General features: G+C 37.7%; 1 protein-coding gene across 4 annotated transcripts in view; it reads left to right on the top strand.

Annotated features, from left to right (window-relative positions):
• PREX2 (phosphatidylinositol-3,4,5-trisphosphate dependent Rac exchange factor 2) overlaps positions 1-24,867 on the top strand; it is a 283,867-nt gene that overhangs the window by 247,497 nt on the left and 11,503 nt on the right. For 3 of the 4 annotated variants that reach the window (XM_078072312.1, XM_036064630.2, XM_036064634.2), the window contains one exon: positions 22,157-22,259. In XM_078072312.1, the coding sequence (XP_077928438.1) occupies positions 22,157-22,259 (103 nt within the window). Of the gene's footprint in view, positions 1-9,796; positions 10,070-22,156; positions 22,260-24,867 lie in introns of those variants that run through there. The other variant, XM_078072313.1, reaches the window with a different exon arrangement.

The raw sequence follows: 24,867 nt of genomic DNA, 5'->3' as shown, positions 1-24,867 counted from the left end.
ATATCTGCAACCAAATGAATAAAATATTATTTCATAATTTGTTTACTAGCAGAGAAGTGATCTCTCCCTTCTGATCAACTCATGTTCACTCCTTCTGTTCCCACTTATTCATTCACTCATTTATGTATTCATTATTCATTCACTCCGTAAATATGCATTGAGCACCAATTATGTGCCAGCCCTGCTCTAGTTGCTGGAGATACAGCATTGAAAAATTAAAGTCCCTCTTCTCAAATAGTGTGCATTGTATTGGGGGTAACAGATGATAGTGTAAACAAATACATATGTAATGTGGTAGATGGAATAAATAGAAAAAAGAACAGAAGTCAGGGGGGTCGAAGGTGACAGGATGGGAAGAAGGGGTAGCACCATCCAGCAAGGGATTTCATCAGAGACTTGTATGAAATGAAGGAGTGATTTATGCAAATATCTCAGAGAAAGAGCATTCGATCCTAGGGAGCAGCAGTGCAAATGTGGGAGCTCACGTGGGAGCTCAAGGAACTGCATAGAGGCCATTGTGGCCTCTCCGAGTGTCATTTCCTTGATTATTGGTGTTCTTATCTTACCCCGGTGCAAGATCATAGTTGTCTGAGGACTGGATACGCTGTAATCACAAAGGGGACACTTCCGGACTTTGAAACTAAAAGCATACCCTCTTACCTCCACATTAATTTACTGGAAGTTAATGCAGTTAAATCTGCATTTAATCCTAGAACCATGACCAGGTTGTCCCAGTTAGTCTCTCTGCTAGCCCATGAGCAATTTTAGAATCTGACTAATGTTACCTGGGAGAAATAGATTGATGTCTCACAGCTGTTTTATAATTACCATATTCGTTGATTTGTGTGTTAGGACCGCAAGTAACATTGAAATTTCAAAGTAGTTTGACTTTTTCCATTTCTACTATTTAAAATAAATGTAGCTTTAGTTAGTTCATTTCAGAGACATTTACTGAGGTATAGGCACAAATACTCCATGGCAAATGCTGAATTTAAAGTTAATGCTATTTGAAAATGGTACAGATTTATTTTTCTATCACACAGAATAAAATGGGAGTTTAACATTATCTTTTAATCTCTCAGTGAAGGCTATGTTTACATTTTTCATGACAATAAAATGTGCTAATTTATATTGGATTTAGAAATCTCACATAAAGACTGTTCTTAAAATAATTCTTCGTAATTATAATTCAGACAGCTAGAGAGAAACCCAAGTAGATCCACACCTGCACTCAACATTAAACATGGAGGCTTACCTTCAGGTTCTGACAAAGGGGAGAAGTTCACAACGTGAATCAGAATAAATATTGCACAAACTATTTTTACCATTTACTTTTAAAATCAAGATGAGAAATGGTCAGTAATATGGGATCCACATTAGTCAGTTTCCTGCCTTTTCTGATTTTATTTGCAAAATAACAAGAGAATATAAAATGTTTTTAGAGTATTGACTGATTCTGCATATGTTTGATATTAAAGAGAAGAATGTGGTTTTTCAGAATGAAAAGGCAGATTTAATTAGCATTAATGTCTAGATGTTTTAATGCCAACCTGAATTAGATGGCAGAGCTACATACAACAGTGAATGCGAGATTAGCAGGAATAGAATTCAGGGTGAATTATTAAAATCTTCTCATAACATTTAGCCTGGCTTTGTTTTTATTAAATTCTTTTCCCTAGGGAAATCCTTTGTGTGTATTACAATTCTGCTGATGAACTTCCCTGCCCACACTCTCTTAACTATTCACTTATGTCAGTTATCTTCATTGCTATTGGATGGTGCAAGAATAGGACTGTCTCTTCTTAAAAACAGGTTTTTGCCTTTTAAACAATATAAACTTGATCTTAGAGGTAGTTTAACAAATGGAACGTTTTATAATTTCCTATCCTGACATGCCTTCTTTCATGTTCATTTTGTGTCATCTCTTGCAACTTCCATCAAACAACGCATAATTGAACATAGTTTTATTAGTAAATACAGTTCAACAATCTGCTTTATGCTCATAACAACTCTATCTGTATTTTCCAGATGTACACATAGACTTTCTCATTATCACTTTTATTTGTTACAGAGTTAATCCAACCAGTTGCTATGCCATAGTTTACTAAATGATCACTTCAGTGGTTTATCTTCCTGGTCCATCGCCCATAATGCCTGCAGAGAGGCTGGTTTCATTATGTGGCTGTTCAGATTTCAGTTTTATTTTCCATTAAGTTAAAAGAAAAACAAAAGTATCCTCCAGGTAGAATTACTGTGTCAAGGAGTTTAAACCTCTGTGGTCAATAATATATATTGTTCAGGTTCTCCAAAGGCTCTTCCTCACATACAACACAACCAGAAGGTTACATAGTTGTGTAGCACTTTCATCTTTTCTTGGTCTGCAGAGGCTATTTGAATCCATTTATCTATTGTGCTTCTCTCCTAGATGTACACTGATATGTCACTAGTGCTTTAGTTTATACTTCTTTGATAAACAAATACAAATATTGGAATTGAATGGTTTTTTTGCATTTCCTTTTTGACAAAGATTTATGCCATAGACTCTCTATATACCTGCTTTATAGACAGAATTGGTTCTTGCCAAATTGAACATTTTTAAAGTAGTGAATCGGCCCGTGGCTTTTCAAGTTCTCTCTTGTACTCCTGCCAGCTATTTGTTGCAGGCAATCCAAAAGCATACAAACAGGGATTCTAAATTTCCGTTTTATTTCAGACTGCAGCATCCTTCCATTCAATGTGGTATTTCATTTTGTTGTAGTTCTTTATTCCCACCCCAGCTTAATAGCCAACTGTTTTTCTTTAACCAGTATAAATCAGTATACTGCAAATGTTATAAAACCTGAATCATGAGTCTTTCTGTGTCCAGAAACAAAGATGTCGTTTTCTTCCCACTACATTAGCTTCTGCTTCCTTCGCCAGTAGGAACAAGTGGGTGGAATTTTCCAGAGGCTACCTGAAAGGATATGTCAAAGAAATTTCTAGTGAGGGCAGTAAATCTGGGATCACAGGTTTTGCCTCTAAGGACTTGTTCCAAAGAGTTTTTGTCCACATACTCTCAGTATCTTTTAATAATTGGTTTTCAGTGATGTCAGAACCTCGGTACGGACTCGCAGGAAGGTGCGTGATGCACGCACGGGCCTCATGTCTTAACTCGCCCTGTGATGTCTTTGAACCCAACCCTTGGAGATCTATACACATAAATTACGTTTTATCTTCATGCTTTGTTGTGAGGATAAAATCTCTTCCAGGAAACAATGGCCTGCATTTATAAGTAACATACCTCCCGTTCACTCCTCCAGTGGGGGTTGTGAGCAGTAGCCAGGCGGGGTTCACTGAATCCGGGATTCACCAGCACCTAGCATTAGTCAGTGTCTTGTCTTCTGATGAGAACCCTGCCCAGGTGTGAGAAGGAAATAGTCTGTGGCAAGGCCTCCCTGTTCTCATTATTTAAAAACATATTGATAAACATCAAACTAGCTACCATTGCTGTATTATGGTGTTAGAATTCTTTTTTTTTAAATACATTGTAGAAATTAGTTTTAACATATATAAAGTTTTAGGAACTCAAAGGCCACATATATGTGAAGCTTCTAACTTAAGAGGGGTCTATTCCCAAGATGCATTCCTTCATTGGTTATGTGGAAATTGAGACATATTTTCACATTTGACAGTATTACCAATGGTGCTTGAATCTTCAAAGTCAGCCCTCTCTTCCCTCTCTTCCCCTTCCCTGACAAGCACTTATATAATCCATCTTGTGACCATAGTATAGGACCCAAAGTATGATTATAAGCATTTGTTAGGAAAATGAAATCCAGGAATTAAAATATAAAAACAACTGAAGAGAAATCTGTATTACTAGTGTGGTTCATTGAACAGTTTTTATTTCAGATGAAGATGAACATGTAAACAATTTAAAAAAAAAACTTTTTCAGGTAATTATCAATTAGCAATTTTAGAAACCACTTTTGTTTGAACTTTGAAGGACTTTCTTAGCAATATTTTATTCTGTCATAACCATGACATCAAAGGACAAATTGACAAATAGGCCTAACTTAAGGAATGCAGAATCTTATAAAAGTGGGGCACTCAAGGTAACCTGACTTAGGTAATCAGAGTCCTAATAGGGCAGATGATAAAACTGCATCTTTATCCATAATGGGGTGAAAACATCAAGTAAGATGAGTAGATTTACTCTGGAAATTTCCATCTGTACCTTAGATTCTAGCTATGGGACAGAAAAAAAAATACCATAATAAGCAAGTGTAGGTTTCAAATATACCCATTTATCTTTTGTTCAAAAATGACTTGAGAGATTCAATAACAAGATGAGTGGAAATACTGAATTTTAAATCTCTAGAAAGAAACATTTCTGCTAGCTCATGATCTCAGGATCCTGTACATTCCCAACAAAAAGTTCTAAAATTATGCTCTGTAGGACTCTGAAGCACATTAGTCTAAAACACTACTTTTATATAAGGGTAGTGGTAGCAATAACAGAAATGACATTTAAAATTGCCATTAAATACAGCTGCAGTTATGATTATTTTTCTTTAACAGTTAAATTTTGATTATATCAATGCAACTGTTCCCATTTGTTTGAAATCTAATAAAATCATTAATGTATCAAAACAAACAAAAAAAGAAATACAAAAATATAAAATTGTTCTCTAATCTTTAGAAGAGAAAAAATAAAATTCTATTAAAATGGAGCTCTGGGAGAAAGACAAAATATATTCTACTCGTGATAGGATATAAGTATAAATCTTAATACCCTGCCAAACTCACAAGAGCAGAGGATAGAATGGTGGTTACCATAGGCAGGTAGGAGAAGAAAATGAGGAGATTTTGGTCAAGGGATACAAAGTTTCAATTATGCAAGAAGAATAAGTTCTGGGGATCTAATATACAACAGTGTGACTGTAGGTGACCATACTGTTTTGTATACTTGGACATTTCCTAGGAGGGTAGATCTTAAGTGTTTTCACCACCGAAAAAAAAAGAAGAAAAAGAAAATGGTAACTGTGTGGGGTGATGGGTATGTTGATCAACTTGACTGGATGAATATTTCATAATGTATGTGCATATATTTTATCAAATTATATACCTTGAACATATACATTTTTAATTGTCTATTAAACCTCAAAAACTGGGGGGGTGGGGGAAGAAAAGTAAAGCCAGAATTTCAAATTATGCTGAATTGTAAAATAGGCAAATAAAGTTCCACAATTTATCCTAATTTTAAAAACCAGCTAAATAATATAGGTATTTTCTCTTAAAATTATAAGAAATCAAATATTTTCAATATGATAGAAGTTTCATTCTTTTTCTTTCATTATCTTTTATAAAAATTCTTTACCATAGAGGTGGGTCAAATTTGCATATAAGTTTTGTAGATTTTTCTTTGCAATTGAAATGAACCTTAATAAATTAGTATATTAAATTATACTGTAATTTTAAAGTGTCCATTGTTTTCTTCAAGTTAGATTACTGTGAAAGAAGAATAAGACAATAATTATGAGAGTGACTTACGGCAGTGATTTCTAGTTCTGACCTCCAGTTACCACGTGATATTGGCCTGACCAACCTTAATTATGGTATATAAAAAAACAAGAGCTTATATATGATTACCTTCCATCATTAAAATTGGGAAAGTCTCAGTAATCATAATACATTAAACATATCTTGGTAAAAATAATCTAGAAGAGTGGGGTTCTTTTTAAATTTTTTTTTAATATAAGCTCTATGCCCAGTGCAGGGCTTGAACTCACAACCCTAAGATCCAGCGTCACATGCTCTACTGACTGAGCCAGCCAGGCACCCCGATAAAAATAATCTAAATACATAATTATTAGTTAAATTTCATCAGTATTTGCCAAACCCAATTTTACTCTTTGAGCATCGTAGTAAAATTTAAGTATTTGTGTTACTAAATTTTATTTTATTTAGCTATTTAAAAGTGATAAATACAGAATCTACTATACAAATTGTTGAAGAGGGCATGATTCTTCAAAATTTATTTTAAATAAGCTGAAGTTATTGTTTTTCCTAAACCTGCAAAATTATATTTAAAGCAAAATAAAATGCCAGTCACTTTCTGGGATGTGTTCCTGAGGGCTTCAAGGTTAGTGATTTTATAACCACTGTAATAAATGTCATAAGCCAAAATTTCTATCCTACAGAGGAGGGAAGAAATATGGGTATCTCTTCCTCTATATGAACCTGGAGCAGGAGAGCAGGTGGCTTGGAGAAAGTTGACAGGAGGAAGTGGCAATTTCTGCCTCGATGTTAATCTTAAATTGGTAGTAGGTCACCTAACATTGTCTGGAGGAATACAGAGGCTTGAGATTGAAATCCTGTTAAGCAGGAAGGTTTAAGGTAACCCCTGTTTTAAAGCATGACTCATAATTAGCAGGTGAAGGAAATGAAGGATGGCTCAGTGGAAGGGAATGGGATGAAAATACAGCGCTGAGATGTGAAACAGCATACTACGGGGGCGGTCACAGTAAAGAGTTTACTACTCTGGGCAGTGAAGTGCCAGAAGAATGTAAGGCCCTGACTGCTAGGTTAAGGATTTGGGACTCCCTCCCGGGGGCCCCAGGAAGCCAATGAAGGGTTTTCAGCAAAAGAATAATCTGATTAAATTTTTAAAAAGATTTTATCTATTCAACTTTGGGAGAGCACGTGAGCGGTGGGGGAGGGGCAGAGGGAGAAGCAGACTCCCCGCTGAGCAGGGAGCCCGATTCGGGACTCCATCCCGGGACTCCGGGATCATGACCTGAGCTGAAAACAGCCGCTTAACTGGCTGAGCCACCCAGGTGCCCTAGATTTTTTTTTTTTTTTTTAAGATGACTGTCATGATCTGTGATGGGATGTGGATGGAGGTAGGGAGATAGCTTGGATTTCACAGTAGTACAGGAAGAGATGAGGAGGTCCCAAATTGAGGCATTGGCGGAGGGTGGAAGGGAAAGGGAAGATGTGAATGGTATGAAACGCAAGTAACAGAACTAGATGATCAGTGAGAAATCGAGGAAAGGGGGAGAGGGAGAGATTTTGATGATTCCTGCTGTCCAGCTTGGGAAGGTGGTGGGGAATGGGGCTGCCACGGGGAAAATATGCATTTCTGTTTGGAGGCATGGTGGAGAGGGATGTGTTGAGTTTAGATGTCCTTGGTGTCTTACATGGGGATGTCCTTTGACAGATTCGTAGTCAGCAAGGACTAAAGGTATATATATGCATAACTGGGTATAATGTAAATGGGTATATACATACACACACATAGCAAAGAGGCTATGAAAAAAACAGGTGGGGTGATTCTTGAGTACAGGGAGTATGTATGAGTACAGGGAGATTGGAGAAGGGGACCATGTCAGAAAAGGCTTCACAGAGATATATTTGAGCTGGTTTAAACATTACTAAGCATTTTCTGGGAATATACATCAGGTGTTAGGAACAGGGAAGAGATATTCCAGGAAAAGGCACAGAGGTGTGAGAAAAGAATAATCAGCTGCCAACCATGGACATTGAGAAATGATCACCAGGGAACGCATATGGCATGTTAATATTCCCTGGTTCTCCACCGCCCCATCCTCTGTGAGCCCTGATTAAGAGGAACAACCAGGGAGGAGTCTCAGAATAAAACACTGAAGGAAGGATCCCCTAGAAAGGTATGAAAATTACTGAAACAAAGCTCTATTCAGTGACATGAGTAAACAGGTCAAAGAGAAAACATTATATGGTAAAGCATCAAAGAATTGGGGAGACAGATGAAAATCACATGCCGGACACCTTTAAGTGTTGGTGTCATCAAAGAACCTGCGGAGCAAGGACAAAAGGCAGGCAGCAATGTAGAGAAAAAGGGCATAGAGAGGTAGTGTTGAAGAACTTTGGGCAGCTGGGAAAGGTACCCAAGCTATGCAGTTAAATCCCGCAAAACAAAACAGAAATGAAATAATTTGGTGAAAGAGTCCAGGCTGAAAAATCTAAAATGCAGAAATGCAGATTCAAACCTGGTGGCTATGGTAATTAAGGTCCTAACTCACACACAGATGTTTCATATTCATACACATTTTTAGCATAGCAAATACACTCTCATGTGCCTAAGTGCTCATTAGCCATCCCCGTGATCGCCTCTGCGCTAACCTCAGCAATGAAAAACCATGTCAGAGAAAAACACACCTTAATGGGCTTGACTGGAAAGGAATGAAGGATATGGAATATTTTGCCTGGCAGTTGATTCTTAAGCCTAGGCTGAAAGATATATACTGAGGACTTTCAGACAATGTACTGAAAGTTGCAATTAAAGATAATGGGACTTTCATGGCTAATTCCCTGTGCAGTGCTGAAAATGTGCCCCTTAAACTCGATTGCTTTTTTGCGTTAAGATATATGGAGTTTGTGGAGTATTCAATTTGGCTGTGCTTCTGCTGCCAGGATCTCGCTCCAGCTGTTACCCATCACTTCTGCATTCTGTTCGGTTGTTTTGCACAGTGTCCCTCTCTGCCTGCCATCTCTCTGCCTTCTTTTCAAATGCTCATTAACCCCTTGGCTTTCAGCTCTCTCGGACTGTGACACCTAGGAACCCAGAATGGTCGTGGGAAAATTTCATCAGTACTGTCTGTTTGACCAGAGTCAAACAATAATCTTGAAAGCATCAATAGACATCCAGAGGTTATTTCTATAAAATCTACTGGACACTTGCCTGAGCGATTACAGGCTTTTTGATTGCAACTATTGTTAGACTGTCACTCACATTTTCTTATAGGGAGAATGTAAATATTTAATATTTTATTAGACGTGTGTGTATCAGATGAGTGAATTCTTTATTGCTGAAAACAAATACCTGTTTGTCCTTTTTTCACGTGAACGTATTTACGTGTTTCATTTGAAAAAGTGCCTTCTCTGTTCCAGGGGAGCAAGGACATAGGCATTAGGTTTTAGAAACCCCTGTAGACTTGTGGCAATTTTCTCAAGCTTTCCATTTGTCACAAACACTTGGCTAAGGGTGACCAAGGTGGGAAAGATCAATAGGACAACAGCAGGCCTTTCCATATTAATTTTGCAGAGACTTTGTGTGTGTCTGGGGACTGAGCAGTATTTAACGTACTGCATTAGCCCTCAGGTGTACAATTCTTCCTCGGTCTAAGGTAATAAAAGGGAGCGGGGAAAAGAAACAACATTAAACAATTAGTTTCTTCATTCAGGTGCTTCATTCCAGTTGTCAATAGACTTTTCACATTGGCGCTCTGTGCTCAGTACTTAAAAGTAATTAGAAGCCAGAATAAATGAGATCACTGCGGGAATGAACATGCTTCACACAGAACAGTGCGTCTTATATAGAAAAATGCAAATCTGTAGTAGAGAAGGCACGCAGTCTCCCTTCAATTTCTTTTTCCTACTTGATTGCTGTACAATCGATATCTTTACTTAGCATGATTCAAATCTAAATCCTTTTTAATCATGAATGTATTTTCGTATGATGGGATGTACACTCATAGTGAAGTGGTTTGGGCTGGCTGAATTAATCTCTACCAAAACAATGCAGTTAAAGTATAAATGCTGAGACTGAGATTGTGATTGTTGAATTGTGGATGTGGGGAGCTAGAATTTTCTAAATGCAGTAATCCACATGATGTGATTTTGGTATGATGGAAAGAGCCCTGGCTTTTGAATCAGAAAACTGGTTTTGAATCCTGTTACTTTCTCGCTGTGTGACCGTGATTATATCATCTGGTCTCTCTGAGACTTTTTAAATTTAAAAAAATTTTTTATTTTATTTTATTTATTTATTTGACAGAGAGAGAGAGAGAGCGAGAGCAGGAACACAAGCAGGGAGAGTGGGAGAGAGAGAAGCAGACTTCCCGCTGAGCAGAGAGCCCGATGTGGGGCTCGATCCCAGGACCCTGGGATCATGACCTGAGCCGAAGGCAGACGCATAACGACTGAGCCACCACCCAGGCGCCCCTCTCTCGGAGACTTTATTGATGAAGTGGAAATAATGATTTCTTTCTGATGGCATAAGGAATAAATGAGCAATATATGTGAAAGTGTATACTGCAAGATCTGGCAATAGTGAACGCTGAGTCTTTCTTACTCTGTGTTTCTAATAGTGAATCCAACTTCTCATTACAGAAGTAGAAATATGAAATGCATCTGTTTAAAATAATTAGATCATACCTACCAAAATAAAGGAGTTCTTGTAAGAACTATTTAAAAAATCACAGTAGTTTCAAAGTAGATCTTAGATATTCTCACCACAAAAAAGAAGTGGTTAATTTTGTGATGTGATGCAGGTGTTAGCAAACCCTACTGTGGTAATCATTTTGAACATATAAGTGTATCAAATGGACCTGTTATACACCTTGCAGAATCTTATATGTCAATTATATCTCAACAGAGCTAGAAAAAAAGTCACAGTAATCAGTCACCACATGAAAGAGGAGTATGAAAAATACAAGAGTTAACTCTTCTGATCTGTAAGAAATAGAATACACAAAACACTGGGCCCTATTAGATAATGCTTATTTTTAGAATCCTCCTTAGGTAGCTTGTAGAAAATCATTCAAGAGCAGTAGAACAGGATCCCCTTGAATTCAAGGACAGGAAGTTTTCTTTCCTGGTGTCAAAAACCAAGAATATGTATTAGAATAGAGACAAATATTTAGGACTTGAAAAGAATCAGGTGCTAGCACTTGTTTCTTCATTCATTCATTGAGGGGAACAGGAACCATGGAGCACCACTGTGTGGCATGTACCGTGCTATGCCAAACCAGGGAGGTGAGAGAGTGCTTGGTGTCACTGCACTTACAGTCTGAGGTCTTGGGCGCCTGGGTGCCTCAGTCAGTTAAGTGTCTGCCTTCGGCTCAGGTCATGATCCCAGGGTCCTGGGATCAAGTCCCACATCGGGCTCCCTGTGCAGTTTCTCTGTCTCTCTCTCTCTCTCTCTCTCTCAAATAAATAAAATCTAAAAAAAAAAAAAAAAAATTCTTGACAAAAGAACCATCTTGGAAACCAGACAGCCATACTATGGAGCACAGGTTCTCTTTAGTGATGACAATTGGAGAAAGATGGTCAGAGGATTGGCTTTCTATATGAAATGACTCAAGGAATAGATTTATAAGTTTCAAAGTACAATAGAGAGAAAGAATATATAACATGTCATGTTCACAGTGTGAAAGAACTGATTCTGTTAGGGTTTCAAATGTTTTCTTCTGAACCCAGAAAATATTGATAAATGATAACTGGACAGTTTTGATGAGAGTAATTAATAATTAATGAATTCAGGACACCTGGGTGGCTCAGTCAGTTAAACGTCTGCCTTCAGCTCAGGTCATGATCCCAGGGTCCTGGGATTGATTCCTGCATCAGGCTCCTTGCTCAGTGGGGAGTCTGCGTCTCCCTCTGCCTGCCGCTCCCCCTGCTTGTGCGCTCTCTTTCTCTGCCTCTGACAAATAAATAAAATCTTTTTAAAAAATTTAAAAAACAATTAATGAATTAATATAAGAATAATGAGTCGCATATACTATGTTATATATTTTCTAAGTACTACCAAAACTCATCCAGAGTTGTTAATCAAAAGACATGGTACAAGCAGTGGTTAAACCCAGAGAAAGGAAAGTGAAAGCCATTGCTCATGAAAGAAAAGCCATATGCTATTTATAAGCCATAAGGGAATCTGTGATTATGTTTTTACTAATACTTATTGTCCCTATATAGCATTTATTACTTCATCAGGTTTATTTGAGCAGTGAACACTTCTTGAACAAATACATACAATGCATTGAACAAATGCAGAGTATAAAGAAATGACTCTTACCTTTGAGGAGTATACATGTAATACGTTGCCACACATTAAGAATTCATGTAATTTTTTTTTTCAGTAAGTGTATATGGAACGCTTACGGAGTCCTGGAAAGTATGTCCGGTCTAGGAAGGCAACTGTTGGTTCAGATACCAGTCCAGCCTACCAATGGTGCTAGTGGTAGTAATATTAACGAACATTGCTGATATTTGTTAAGAATATACTACATGCTATACCCTGTGTTAAGTACTAGATATGGATTATTTCATGTAATCCTGGAAACAACACTCTGAGGTGCATATATCATGAAACTCAGAGACGAGGAAACAGAGTTTCAGGAGCTTAAGTAACTTGCCCAAGTTCACACAGTTTTAGCAAATCCAAGCTCCAACTCGGGAAGTTTACCTGCAATGCCTGTGTTCTTTAGTCCTACACCTTTCACACAAGTATGCTACGGCATGATAAGAGGTGTGATGTGTGACGCAAATCAAGCATTCTGAGATCATGTCCGTGAGGGAGCAGCACGTGAGAACAAGAGGTGATTTCAGAGAACTGTACACAGTAGAGTGGAAGAATGAAGGAGGAAAACCAGGCACCATATTGTGAACATTTTGTATTGCGTGTTAAGAAGTGGGAAGCCATTTGAATGTTTGCATTTTCATCTGCATTTTTTTCAAGATTTTATTTATTTATTTATTTATTTATTTATTTAGCGAGAGAGGGAGACAGGCGAGTGAGGGGAGGGCAAAGAGAGAGAGGGGGAGAGAGAGAATTTCAAGCAGACTCCGAGCTGAGGGCAGAGCCCAATGCAGGGCTCGATTTCGGGACCCTAAGATCATGACCTGAGCTGAAATCAGGAATCTGACGCTGAGGGGCACCTGGGTGGCTCAGTCGTTAAGCGTCTGCTTTCAGCTCAGGTCATAATCCCAGGGTCCTGGAATCGAGCCCCGCATCGGACTCCTTGCTCAGCAGGAAGCCTGCTTCTCCCTCTCCTATTCCCCCTGCTTGTGTTCCCTCTCTCGCTGTCTCTCTCTCTCTGTCAAATAAATAAAATCTTAAAAAAAAAAAAAAAAAGAGTCTGACGCTGAGCCACCTGGGAGGCCCTTTCATCTGCATTTTTAGGTGATCACCTTTGTGATGGTGTGATAACAGTAGGAAGAGGCAAGACTAGGAGAGTCAGAGTGAGGTTGTACCAAAAGAGATATTAGCGGTGCACCTAGAGAGGAGAGATTTATGACATAGTAAGAAATAGGAAATTAAATTAGCATGAATGGTACTAGACTTAGATATGTTAACATGGGGAACTGCACAATATATTCGTATGTTATAATGGATGAGTTTAGTTTGACGGCCTGGGGGCTTATAACATTTCTCAGTCTGGAGGTGAAACAGTGGGTAAATCATAAACAACTAGACACAGATTTTAGGAAAGCAGTGATTTTAATCTTGACCACACTCACTCTGGGAAGGTTTTGTAAAAATGGGAACATTGAAGATACTAAAAATACCATTTCACAAGAAAACTTTAAGGAATTAGATAATTTCTCCATCTTACTTCTTCTAAATACTTTCTTATGAGGGCCACTATCAATGGAGAATCTGTAACTCAGTTATTTTCCCACAGCTGCTTGTTTTATTATAGCTGAATAAGGCAGGAGCATGAGGAAAGCACAAAGAAGTAAAGACAGTTGGAAACTGAACAGAATCATTTATATTTTTCCAACAAGGAGAAATGTATCTTTAGTTCAAAGATTGTTGAAACTAATCTGCTTTAGGCTACTCAGGACAGAAGTTCAGATGATGCCGTGGAGTGCATAAAATCAGGCGATCACCAGAGCCTTCCATCTGTCATAAAAAGCTTCTGTGAGTGTGCAAAGAGCAGTAGTAGCTGCTTTGTTTCAGTTTACTCCACCTGCCTCATTCTCTGGAGATTGAAATAGTCATTATTTCTCTGCAAAACTCGAATGCAGCCCAGGTAATCAGCTTAGTAGAGTATCTCGGAGAACCACAGCTGATTAGAGTCCTAATAACTTGTTTGTGACAGTCACTTGCACAAGTATAATGGGTCTGGCTTTTAATTAAAGGAGAAAAAAGAAGACTCCTATAGAAAAGGGGGAAATTATTTCATGTTTTAAAAATGTCAACCTGTAAGGCTCTCAATGTACACACCTGTAACCATAATGAGACATATAACTCGTGTGAAGAATATGATCAAAATAACAGGTTCCTCAGGATATTCTTCTATAGAGACTCTGAGGGATGCATTTGCCCTAATGGAATGTTCTCCCTCTTGTTTCCATGACTAACAGCAGCATCAGAGTTATAAAGGATGGTGAAAATGAGGCAGTACAGTTGGAAGTCCAGAGGTAATAAAATCAGACTCCAATTATTATGTAGAATTCTGCATCGGGACAAAATTCACTGATTTCAGAATTGTGAAATATTTGCTTCACTTTATATTTATCTCGTACAAAATCAAATTAACCTTCACATTGATGCAAATGATTCAGATGAGTTTCAATAGTTAAGCAGTTTATATAGATGGTTAAGGGGTCATGTCTAATGCCTCCATTTGCAGAACTGGTCAAAACTGTTGTTTGACATATGGTCCCTTAAACTCAGGAGACCCCCACGCATGCTTTTAGATGTGGGTATCTGCTTCCCATATATCCTATTTTTCTAAAAAGAAATGATACTACAGGAGCACAAAAAAAGAGAATATATTTCTTCAAGTGCCTCAATTCCACTATTTTGCACAAAGTAGTTAAAATAGCTGCTCAAGAAGCCTTTGAAGTCTTAGCGTGTATCCCTAAATCCAGTGACTCCAATGAGTTTTGTTTGGAGGATAGTTTTCTGTTGTAATTAAATATGTAGCATTATTGAGGAGTTCAATAGAAATTTTCAAAGTAATGTTTAGCCTCAATTTTACAACTGTGGGGAAATAAAAAACAAACTACCCCTTGCTAAAGATTGCATTTTCTATTTTAATGTTGCTCACTTAATCATCTACATCGTGTTAGTTTTTTTTTCTTTTTTAAATTTAATTTAATTTTATTATGTTATGTTAGTCACCATACATCATGTTAGTTTATAGCAAATTGTTGTGGCTGCAAATTCAGAGCTTTTCATCACACTAGTGTTTCATGTGTTTTATTTGTGTCAGAATCTGAATGACCCTTCTCCATTATTAATAGGAAAGTGTGGGATCACCCCCAAGAGAGAACAATGTAATGATTAGCTACTAAGGAAAACAGCAGAGTCCTGACTGTGAGCTAAGAGTCAGCAAATAAATCCACTGTCAGAAAGCAGAGCTCAAAGCCGTAAACCTCACATGGTTCTGGTTTCCCACATCAGTTTCCCTGCGAGTTTCTGCGTCACCCTTGTGGCCCAAAAGGGGTGATGTGATGCATGTCCCCAGTGGTTCAATTTAATGCATTTCAAGACCTTTGGGAAATTTGCGTCCTCATTCAGTACAATTTGAATCAACATTAAATGAAGCATTAGAGCTCTGGAGGTTTTAAAAGGTAATTGGGAATTTAAAAAAACCAAAAAAAATTTTTTTAAAAAAGGTAATTGGGAGTAAAATTGATGTTTTTGTCTGGAATCATGGTACATGACCAAATATGTAGAAGATCCTTGGGTGTTGAGGATCTTTAATGTAATTTATTATAGAAATATCATGAATCATCTTAAAGAGAAGAATTAACATTTTTTTTAAAAAAAGGACTAATGTACTTGCTTCCAGATTTGAAGTCTTACAAAGTGAACTAAATATAGTGTAATAGACATGAGTTAATAAATGGTCAAAATACAATATGTCGCATTTAAAGTAATTTAGGAAAATAAGGTTTGTCTCTCCAATGAGACTTAGTTGAGGGCGAGGTTTGGACGCCGATCGTTTTGTACCCCTGCCATCTGGAAATTAGACTGGCCTACAGGAGGCTGTTTCACATGCTTTCCCTGACCTTTCACTCTACAGTTTGACACATAAAATTGAAACCTGAAGTCTAGGATCAGTTGGGACAAACATACGAAATAAAAATCACAAAGAAGCATATTAGCAAGTACCAAATTATAGTCAGATGGACTCTACTTCTACCAAATCCCAATGTATAAAAGAGATATTAGTGGAAGTTTGTCATTAACTTCATGAACTTATCATAATCATATAGCATCATTATTTTATAAAATTATAAAATTTTATAAAAATTAACCACAAGGTCATTTTAATGAACATCTTTTTTTTTTTTTTTTTTTAATAAAAAGTAGAAAGAGCTTCTGTAAACAGTTAAAATGCAGTGGGGATTGGGAAATGGGATTCATGAAAGCTCACATTCCTCGGATTTTCCAAGTAATGTGTTGCCCATAATGAGCGCATATAGGCGGACTTACAGTGGGAGCTCAGGAGCAAAGAAGGGTGGGAACAGCATCACCGCAGGCATGGCTAAGTGATCACACATGCCACTTCAGATAATTCTTATGGCACTTTATGCGGCCAGTATGCCAGCTTTTGTCATTGCACAGATGAGAATATGGAGGCCGAGAGAGTAGAAGTAACCTGGCCGAAGTCCTACGAGACGTCCTCAAATCCCAGTACCTCTGGTTGGGACACCCATGTTGTCAACTGCTATTCTACATTCAGAAAGGTTTTGTGATATGTTGAAAGACACTTCAGAAGTGGACAGACATTCCTTATTTGGGGAGAGGTTTATGCAGTGGTACCAAGATGTTGACCACAAGCAGAAAGAAGTTCTGGGGAGGGTGGAGTAGCTGGGGTGCTGGGAAGATGGAGTGGAGCATGGGAGAGCAGTTGGTAGAAATCCTTAAGCATCAGGATGAAAACTTTGCTTTTGCAAATGTTGCCTGGAAAGCAACTGAAGATGCTTTGAATACAGTATTGGTAGCATATTAAGGATACATACTTAATAAATTATTTTGATAATTTGCCTAACAAATTATTGTTTTACATCACATAATGTAAATGTTGAAAATTTTTTCACATCAACCAAGGAAATAAATAAAAGACTCACTTTGTCCTAAACTCTGACCCTCAAGGCCATGCAAGTTGGGGCCCAGACTACTTCTCTAACTTCATCTCCTTCTCCTCTCTGTGTGCCCCTGCACATTGAGCTCCACACTTGCTCTTAAGCAGACAGAACATGCATTAACCTCAGGGCCTTTGCACTTGCTGTCCCTGAAGTGGTCTTCCCAATAACAGCATCTCCCTCTGCCATGGCACCCTGTTCACTTTCTAGTCCCTTAAAAATTTCACATTTCTGGATAACTTATCACCACCTGGTATCATGTATTTGCTTCTTATTTCTTTTTCCTCCCCCTGAAATTTGATCTCCAGAAGGGATGGGATTTTTTTTCTGTTTGCTGTAGTATCCCCAGCACACTGGAGTGGATAAAGATTTGGGGATCTGAAGTTAAGTGCCCTTTTCAAGAAAAAGAATAGAAAAATTACCAAAAAAAAAAAAAATAGAAATGAAACTTAATATTTATTTATTTGGAATGTGAAAAATATTACAAAGTTTAAAATGCTAGCAAGTACCACAAGCATTATAAAATCTGAAAGACAAAAGACTGTGTTTATTACTTCATTGCCTGACCCACCTCTATACTTTTTTCCTCCACAGTTTTTGGTAACATACTCTTTGACTGCCTCTTCAAATTATAATAATTTTGTGATATAATCTTCTATAGAGAGAATAGGAAAATAATTCTGTTTTTGTCTCTAGCATGGCTGATCAAATTTTTAAAGAAAAATTATTGATTAGAAAAGCCTTTTAATTTCAACATTATTGCTAAATCTCTTATAAATTTTTAAATTGTTGTCAAATATGAGAACCCCTATAAGGTTCTGTAGCATATGAACCATAATGTTTGAAAGAATGTCGCACAGACTAGCTTCTGGCTCTATACGTTTCTAGCCTGGTTTTTCCTCCACCACATACAGTCCTGGGTGCCTCAGGATATGAACATTGCATTGCAACCTTGGGCCCTGCACCCCTCCTTTTCAATATTAGGTGAGTGAGTTTGCACAGTGGGCAGTACGAATACTCTGGAGTCCATTTCTACACCAGGAGACATTAAAAATAACCTAACTATAAATGGAAGTGACTGTAAATCATATACATAGGTTCCAGTCAATCTAGCCTAAGTGCACCATAATTCTACGTCCTTTAGCTCAGTTCCAGAAATAATCATGGCCATTTGAACACTCCAGAACACGACAGAGGGAAGTTGGGATAGACATGGTCAAGACAGCAGTCATAATTATTTGCAGTTAAAACATTTTGCTTTCGCAAATTTATAAAAGCATGTGGCTATGTGAACAATTTGCTAGGGATCCGTACAAGTGAGGGACGCTGACTATCAACCTTTTCTAGCTTGATAGCAAATCCACTTCTTACAGCATCTAATGGAACTTGTAGGTACAAAGTAGACACTCAAAAAATATTTGTTGAGTGAATGAATGAATAAAAGTTACTTCTTTGTGACTCTTCCATAGCAATGTTAAATCAAAGTGCCTTTCAAATTAAATTGGACCCATTAACCACAGGTTACATTTATCATATTAAAACTGCTAAATCTCTGATGTGATGTGGGATCTATTCTTAATACAAAATATGTCAAGAAGATTTATTCATCATAAGCACAGATATATTGGCCCTTTCCTTTTTCTTTCTGTGGGTAAATTCACAATTTCTGCATAATTTTATAGCCCTGTCAAGTACATTTTCTCAGGAGTATGCCCTAAGCAGAGCTATTACTTGGAATGTCTTACTACTCAAATTATGGAAAAACTTCCTTCAGTGTATATGTTATATACACTGTTATGCTTTTTTATGAAGGACAAAGTCTACCCTGTGACCTTTATTTTTTTATTTTGTGACTCCCAGGGGAAGAGTTGTCTAAATTTTAAAAATGACACTGCAGCTGGAAGGAGCTGGAAACCAAGGCCCATATTTTCCAGGATGGGGCCAAAATATAGATTTCTTTAAATTTTAATTTAACTGTCTAATACAAAAACAGAGATAGTGCTAGCAAGGAAATTGGTGGGTCAGATAAGAACTCTTGTACTGAATAGATTTGCCTAGGATTCCCAGCCTTCCTAATGCTCCTTCATTCTTTTGTCCAGAGTTAGCAGAGCTGTCTCACTGGTAATCACCGAAGTACCTATAAAACCAAATGATCTCTTGTAAAACCTGATTCTGAGTATCCATTTATGCACTATTGAAAAACCATGTGCCACTCTCTGGATCTGGAATCTTTCAGAGAATGCTAGAATCAGAATGCTTCTTGCAAACGCTAAATATTTCCACTTGACATTCTGATTAATATAGCTGAGAGAAGAGAAGAAGCTAGGAAGCAAATAGTGATATATTAACAGCAAAGTTTTGTATTAGTGCTGAGCTTTCTTCCACATGCTTAATTCATGAGGATGGGATCCTGTGATGCTGTGAGGGAAAAAGTAGGCCTCTGTTGGACAAGTAAACTATGAATCAAACACAGGCAGTTATTTCCCACATTGACCTCATTATATCTTTTTAAATACACCTTTTTTTTAAGATTTTATTTATTTATTTGAGAGAGAGAAAGTGGAGTGAGAGAGAGAGCAAGCACAAACGAGGTGGAGGGTCAGGCAGAGGAAGAGGGAGAAGCAGGCTCCCTGCCAGGGTCCTGGGATCATGACCTGAGCCAAAGGCAGATGCCCAACTGACTGAGCCACCGAGGCACCCCTAAATGTTTCACTTTTTAAAAATTTCAAATTAATCTTGGGACCTAACTGGAACATACACAGTGGTTAGTATGGTCAGGCAGATATAGGTAGACAAAGCCATCTGTTTTGGAAATGGTAGTGAAAGAAAGCATATACATCCATTTTAAGGTAGATTTTTCTATTAGGTGATGCGTGTGTGATTGGTTTAAAAAATTACACTTTGAGGTACATTCTCAGAGAGCATGGTACTGGCCATGCTGATTGATCGGGAGATTACAGTAAAATCTTTTAAAGTCTCTGGCAGATAATTTGCTACTGTACTGTTGTTTATTACAGCTCGAAGTAGGGAGAAATAAATCCGTTTAAAAAGATTTTAAAAATGGATAAAAATTATAGAATGCTTGTTAAAAATTCTTCACAACAAGTAAGTGTTATAAGCAAAGGAGGGCAAGTCATGTTTTATCTAGAAGAACAGACATATTTCAGTTTGATTAGAAAAAAATAAAGATTTTTTTTCTGCGTGTCATTCAGCTAGTGTAATGAGTGTTATTGATTAAAGTGTTAGAATCAATAAGGACCTAAAATTGGAGTAGAGACCGTAAGGAGGAAAAAAAGGTTATGGTCTGTCAAGTAAGCTGACAATTAAATGCTTTGTGAAAAATTGATTTTTTAAGTGTGAACTGTCAACTATACTCCTTGGCTTTCTAGGGCATGCAGGAGCATGTAAAACGACAAGTATCTGTTGTTATCAGACTCATACACTAAATATTTGTAAATATCACATACTACCAAAAGCTAACTGTAACACTTCAGCCCATCAGACTATGTATTACTAATGCTTTGTAAAGAGTTCTGTGTCATGTTAATGCTTGTCAGGTCATTGAACAGCCAATGAAACTCAACAGGTTTCTCCTTAGAATCCAATGATGCATAATAATACAATTACACGTCAGGTTCTTTCTAAAATTTCAGCAGTAACGTTTAAAGCCCCTTACTCCTCTTTTTCTTAATTCATCAGTATCAAAATCTAGCAGACATGTTGGACTTCCATAGTATAGCCTCCTAACCAGGGATAAGTGAGTTAGATATTCCTCACATAGAAGCAATTGCCTTGTAGACCTTTCATTTGCAAGGAAAAACTGAACAGACCTAGATACATACGTGTGTAAAAAACTACCAAACTACAGGGAGGTAAATGCAAAAATAGAAAAAAATTTTTTCAGAATAACTACCCATAAATTGAAAAGCAAAGTAAAACAAAATCTGCTCATACGAATTTTACACAAAACATCTAAAAGTAATGAACATTTGGGCGCCTGGGTGGCTCAGTTGGTTAAGCGACTGCCTTCGGCTCAGGTCATGATCCTGGAGTCCTGGATCGAGTCCCGCATCGGGCTCCCTGCTCGGCAGGGAGTCTGCTTCTCCCTCTGACCCTCCTCCCTCTCATGCTGTCTGTCTTTCATTCTCTCTCTCTCAAATAAATAAATAAAATCTTTAAAAAAAAATAAAAATTAAAAAAAAATAATAAATAAAAGTAATGAACATTTTAGTGAAATGTATGCAAAAGGTACCCCTAAAAAGCAATTCAGAGACCAGCACCTGAAAATGTTGACAAATAAGTAGGCTCTAAGAGCTGCCGAAGAGAAAAATGTTGAAGGACATAAAAGAAATGCCTTAAAAGGGAAGGCAAAGGATAAAGGCACACCGATCACTGAATTCAGGGGCTGAATTCTGAATTTTTTCAGGGTTGCTCTGGGCATCACTTTCCTGTATAACTAATTAAAAGCTCCTTTTGAAATTTTTACAGTCTTTTAGCCTGGGTCCAAGAAACATACTTTTTAAAATATCAGTTCTGATCATAGTGAATATTAATTTCACTATTTATTTTTCTAAGCTATTGGGCATAAATTAGTATAAATCTATTAACTATCATGTAGACATGTATGAAAAATATTAGGAAGTCTTTTCTTTTAAATTACATGAAATACCAGTAAAGAATAATATCTGATAATAGATTTTATTATAATTCTGTTTATTTAATTGTATGTATATAAACTCTTTCATAAACATAGTTCATTATGAGTTTTAGGACCCCAATCATGTAGTTCTATAATCTATTTTTAAACAGATGTTCTATGGACGCCTGGGTGGCTCAGATGGTTGAGCATCTGACTCTTAATCTCAGCTCAGGTCTTGATCGCAGGATCATCAGTTCAAGTCCCACGCTGGGCTCCGTGCTGGGTGTGGAGCCTACTAAAAACAAACAAAACAAAAAACAGGTGTTCTATGTAGAAAAATCAATGGTTCATTGTCTGGCTGCTTCCATTTTGGCTAACGTGTTTTGATTTTGAAATTAGTGTGGGGGAGGAAAAATAATTTTCCCTCTATCCTTCTGAGTTCTTAGCTGAGACCCCTATAGTAAAAGACAGATTAACAAGAGAAAAACAAACAAGTTTATTAACATGTATACCTCTTGAATACGTGGGGGATACCCAAAGAAAAATGAGTAACTCTCTGAGGAGGGAGATTAGGGGTAATGTATTGTGCTCCTCTTCATTAGTAACCCAAACTGTTGTGAAGTGCTTAATGGGAGCCCACGGCGTTTGACTTGCTTTTGCTTTCGCACGCAGGTGCACCCTGAGCGTGACGCTGGAGCAGGCCATCATCCTGGCCCGAAGCCATGGGCTGCCTCCTCGCTACATCATGCAGGCCACGGATGTGATGCGGAAGCAGGTAGGTCTCACGCACCGTGTAGGGACTGTTTCACAGGGCCTGGACTTGAAGCTTCCTTTTAATCATTATTTATCAGGCTTAATTGGAGTAATCAGCATTTATCAGGTGTCTCACGGGTGCCTGGATGTGAGGGACAGTTTTCCGGGCTCAGGGGGTAAGCGTGGACAGGAAACACTCCCAGGGATGAAGGCAGTACAGGCATCTATATGAGGGCTCTCCGAGAAATGGAGCCAAGCTACAAAAAGAGATGTCTAAAGGGATAACCTGAAGGAGGAAAGGGTTGGACAGGCATATCGGGCAGGAGTGGATTTGGGGCTTATGTAAAGGACGAGGTCAAGGGATGCATGGCATTTGGGGGGCATTGCAGGTGATTTACTAAGGCTCTGGGAATACATTGAGGAAGGGGTTGGAGACAAGGAAGAGGAAAGAATTGAGGGCCCTGCTTGCTCCTGGAGCTCCCAAAGTGAATGCCAAGCCATGCTAAGAAACTTGTGCATTATTCTGAAGATAGAGCACATACCTCAGATTTTCCTTCAGAGGATGAATAGCAATCTTAGGAATGTCTTTAGGTCACTGAAGTATTTTTAAGTGGGAATATACTTTTCTTATCAAGAGAATGAACTTTTGGATATAATACCCAATGGTATTTTAAATGTCACAGTTTGGTTTTTAACTCTTAAAATTCTTTTAAAAGATAAGAAAAATGCACTAACCTCTAATTTGTTGATTATTAGGAAAATGTACTTAATCTAATAGAAAAGACACAACTTAGTAGAAACACAAAATAAGTTGGAAAAGATCAATTTTATATTTTCTTCTGCCACATTTTCTCAGGGTTACCACAGAAAATTGATTTAACAAATCTCTCTACATGCTCACTTGGTTTGAATTGCCCAGTGTTAGTGAGTGACTTAGTTTGTTTTTGTTTTTGTTTTTTTAAGATTTATTTATTTATTTTAGAGAAAGAGAAGGAGAGCACACGGAGGGAGGGGCCCAAGGGGAAGGAGAGAGAGTCTCAGGCAGACACCCCGCTGAGCTCAAGCCCGATTCAGTTCAACTTGGGGCCCACCCCAAAACCCTGAGATCAGGATCTGAGCTGAAACCAAGAGATGCTTAACCAGCTGTGCCACCTAGGCACCCCAAGTGACTTAGTTTTCAAGATATGCTTTTGTAGTTAAAACTGCTTTATTTACTCAAGAGTTAGCGTATAACTCTTACACAAACATACAAATCCCTGTGGGTTTGCTCCCAAGATGATACTACAGAATGTTAAAAAAAAAAAAAATCCATGGAAGCAGTCATGAGGCCGGCACCAGTTTGGGGTCTGCAATTCAGAAATAAGGTGCAACAAGTAGAGCTACATTGGAGCTTCAGGCTGAGAACCTTGGGGCTGGAGACTAAAAACCAAGATCTCACAAGATCCAGGAGGGATTTGCTAAGTAAAGGTTAGATCCACAAGAAGCACAGGACATACTATGGGTCAGCTGGAAAAGGGCAAATACAGATGCAAATGCCAGCAGATTTTGGAAGGATTTTTTGGTGGATATACAAATTTGGTTTTAAAAAATAGATCAAGGTAAACTTGTGATTATCCATATCAGGGTTGGGTTTGGTATGCCAAAAATACAGAGAGACTAAACATTCTGTTTCACTCTGTTGCTGTTAGAGTAAATTTGCAATAAGACTTGAAGGAGCCATCTCAAAATTATAGTTTATGGCGAGACTAAGAGACTGTTATTAGCCTGTTTTAGAATACTCTAGTACAGGAATAATGATGGATTGGCTAGATATACAGTCATATTATATGGACTTCAATAATCAAAACCTTTAAGTTCTCACAACTGAAAAAAGAGATAGATAAAATAGAGATGGGAAGTAAAAATCATATTATGTAAGCCTTAATGACTTGTTTAACCAGTGCAAACCTTTCTGAGATACAATATACATAATGATATTTACATATATTATTAATATATATTATTCTGTAGTTATAAAATATAACTTAAGTCAACTGAAAAGTTATGAAGTTTCTTATCAAATCATGGTTGATTTCTAAACTGCGCTGTTTTTCGTTATCACTTCTCCTTTACGTATTTTTAAAATAAATACATTTAGAATAGGTAGCTTCCCTCCTTTGTTACTTGTTTCTCTGCTCCAAGTGGCTTGGAGACAAAGAGCTGGTTTCTGACTTCTTCATGAAAGGTCGGTCAGAGAGCCTGGGGCTCCTGTCTTTGGAGAAACTGGCCTAAACTGGCGCACAGAGAGATTTTTGCAGTGCTCCCTCTGTTGCTCATCCTCTCTCCAGGGTTCAGCTGGTACAAGTGGTGGGATTAGTGACTGGGATCCACTCTACAAGCCAACTCTCCCCTGCCTGTGATCTGAGTAGTTAGAACACAGGTGGGAATCAAAGATCTAACTTTTCTGTTCCCTTTGCCTTTCAGCCATTTAGATAAAACCCTCCAGAGACTGAATGGTTGGGATATTTGCCAGGTTAATAAATAAGATTCTCTAAGATCTTTAGTTTCCTTTTTAGGAAGAAGAAACTCTTCAGCATGATTTATTCTTCTAGCTGCACTATTGTTTTCATGTACAGATTTTGTATATGTAC

The sequence above is a fragment of the Halichoerus grypus genome, chromosome 5 (assembly GCF_964656455.1).
Source record: "Halichoerus grypus chromosome 5, mHalGry1.hap1.1, whole genome shotgun sequence".
Classification (NCBI taxonomy): domain Eukaryota; kingdom Metazoa; phylum Chordata; class Mammalia; order Carnivora; family Phocidae; genus Halichoerus; species Halichoerus grypus.
This window is presented reverse-complemented; position numbering and strand designations above follow the sequence as displayed.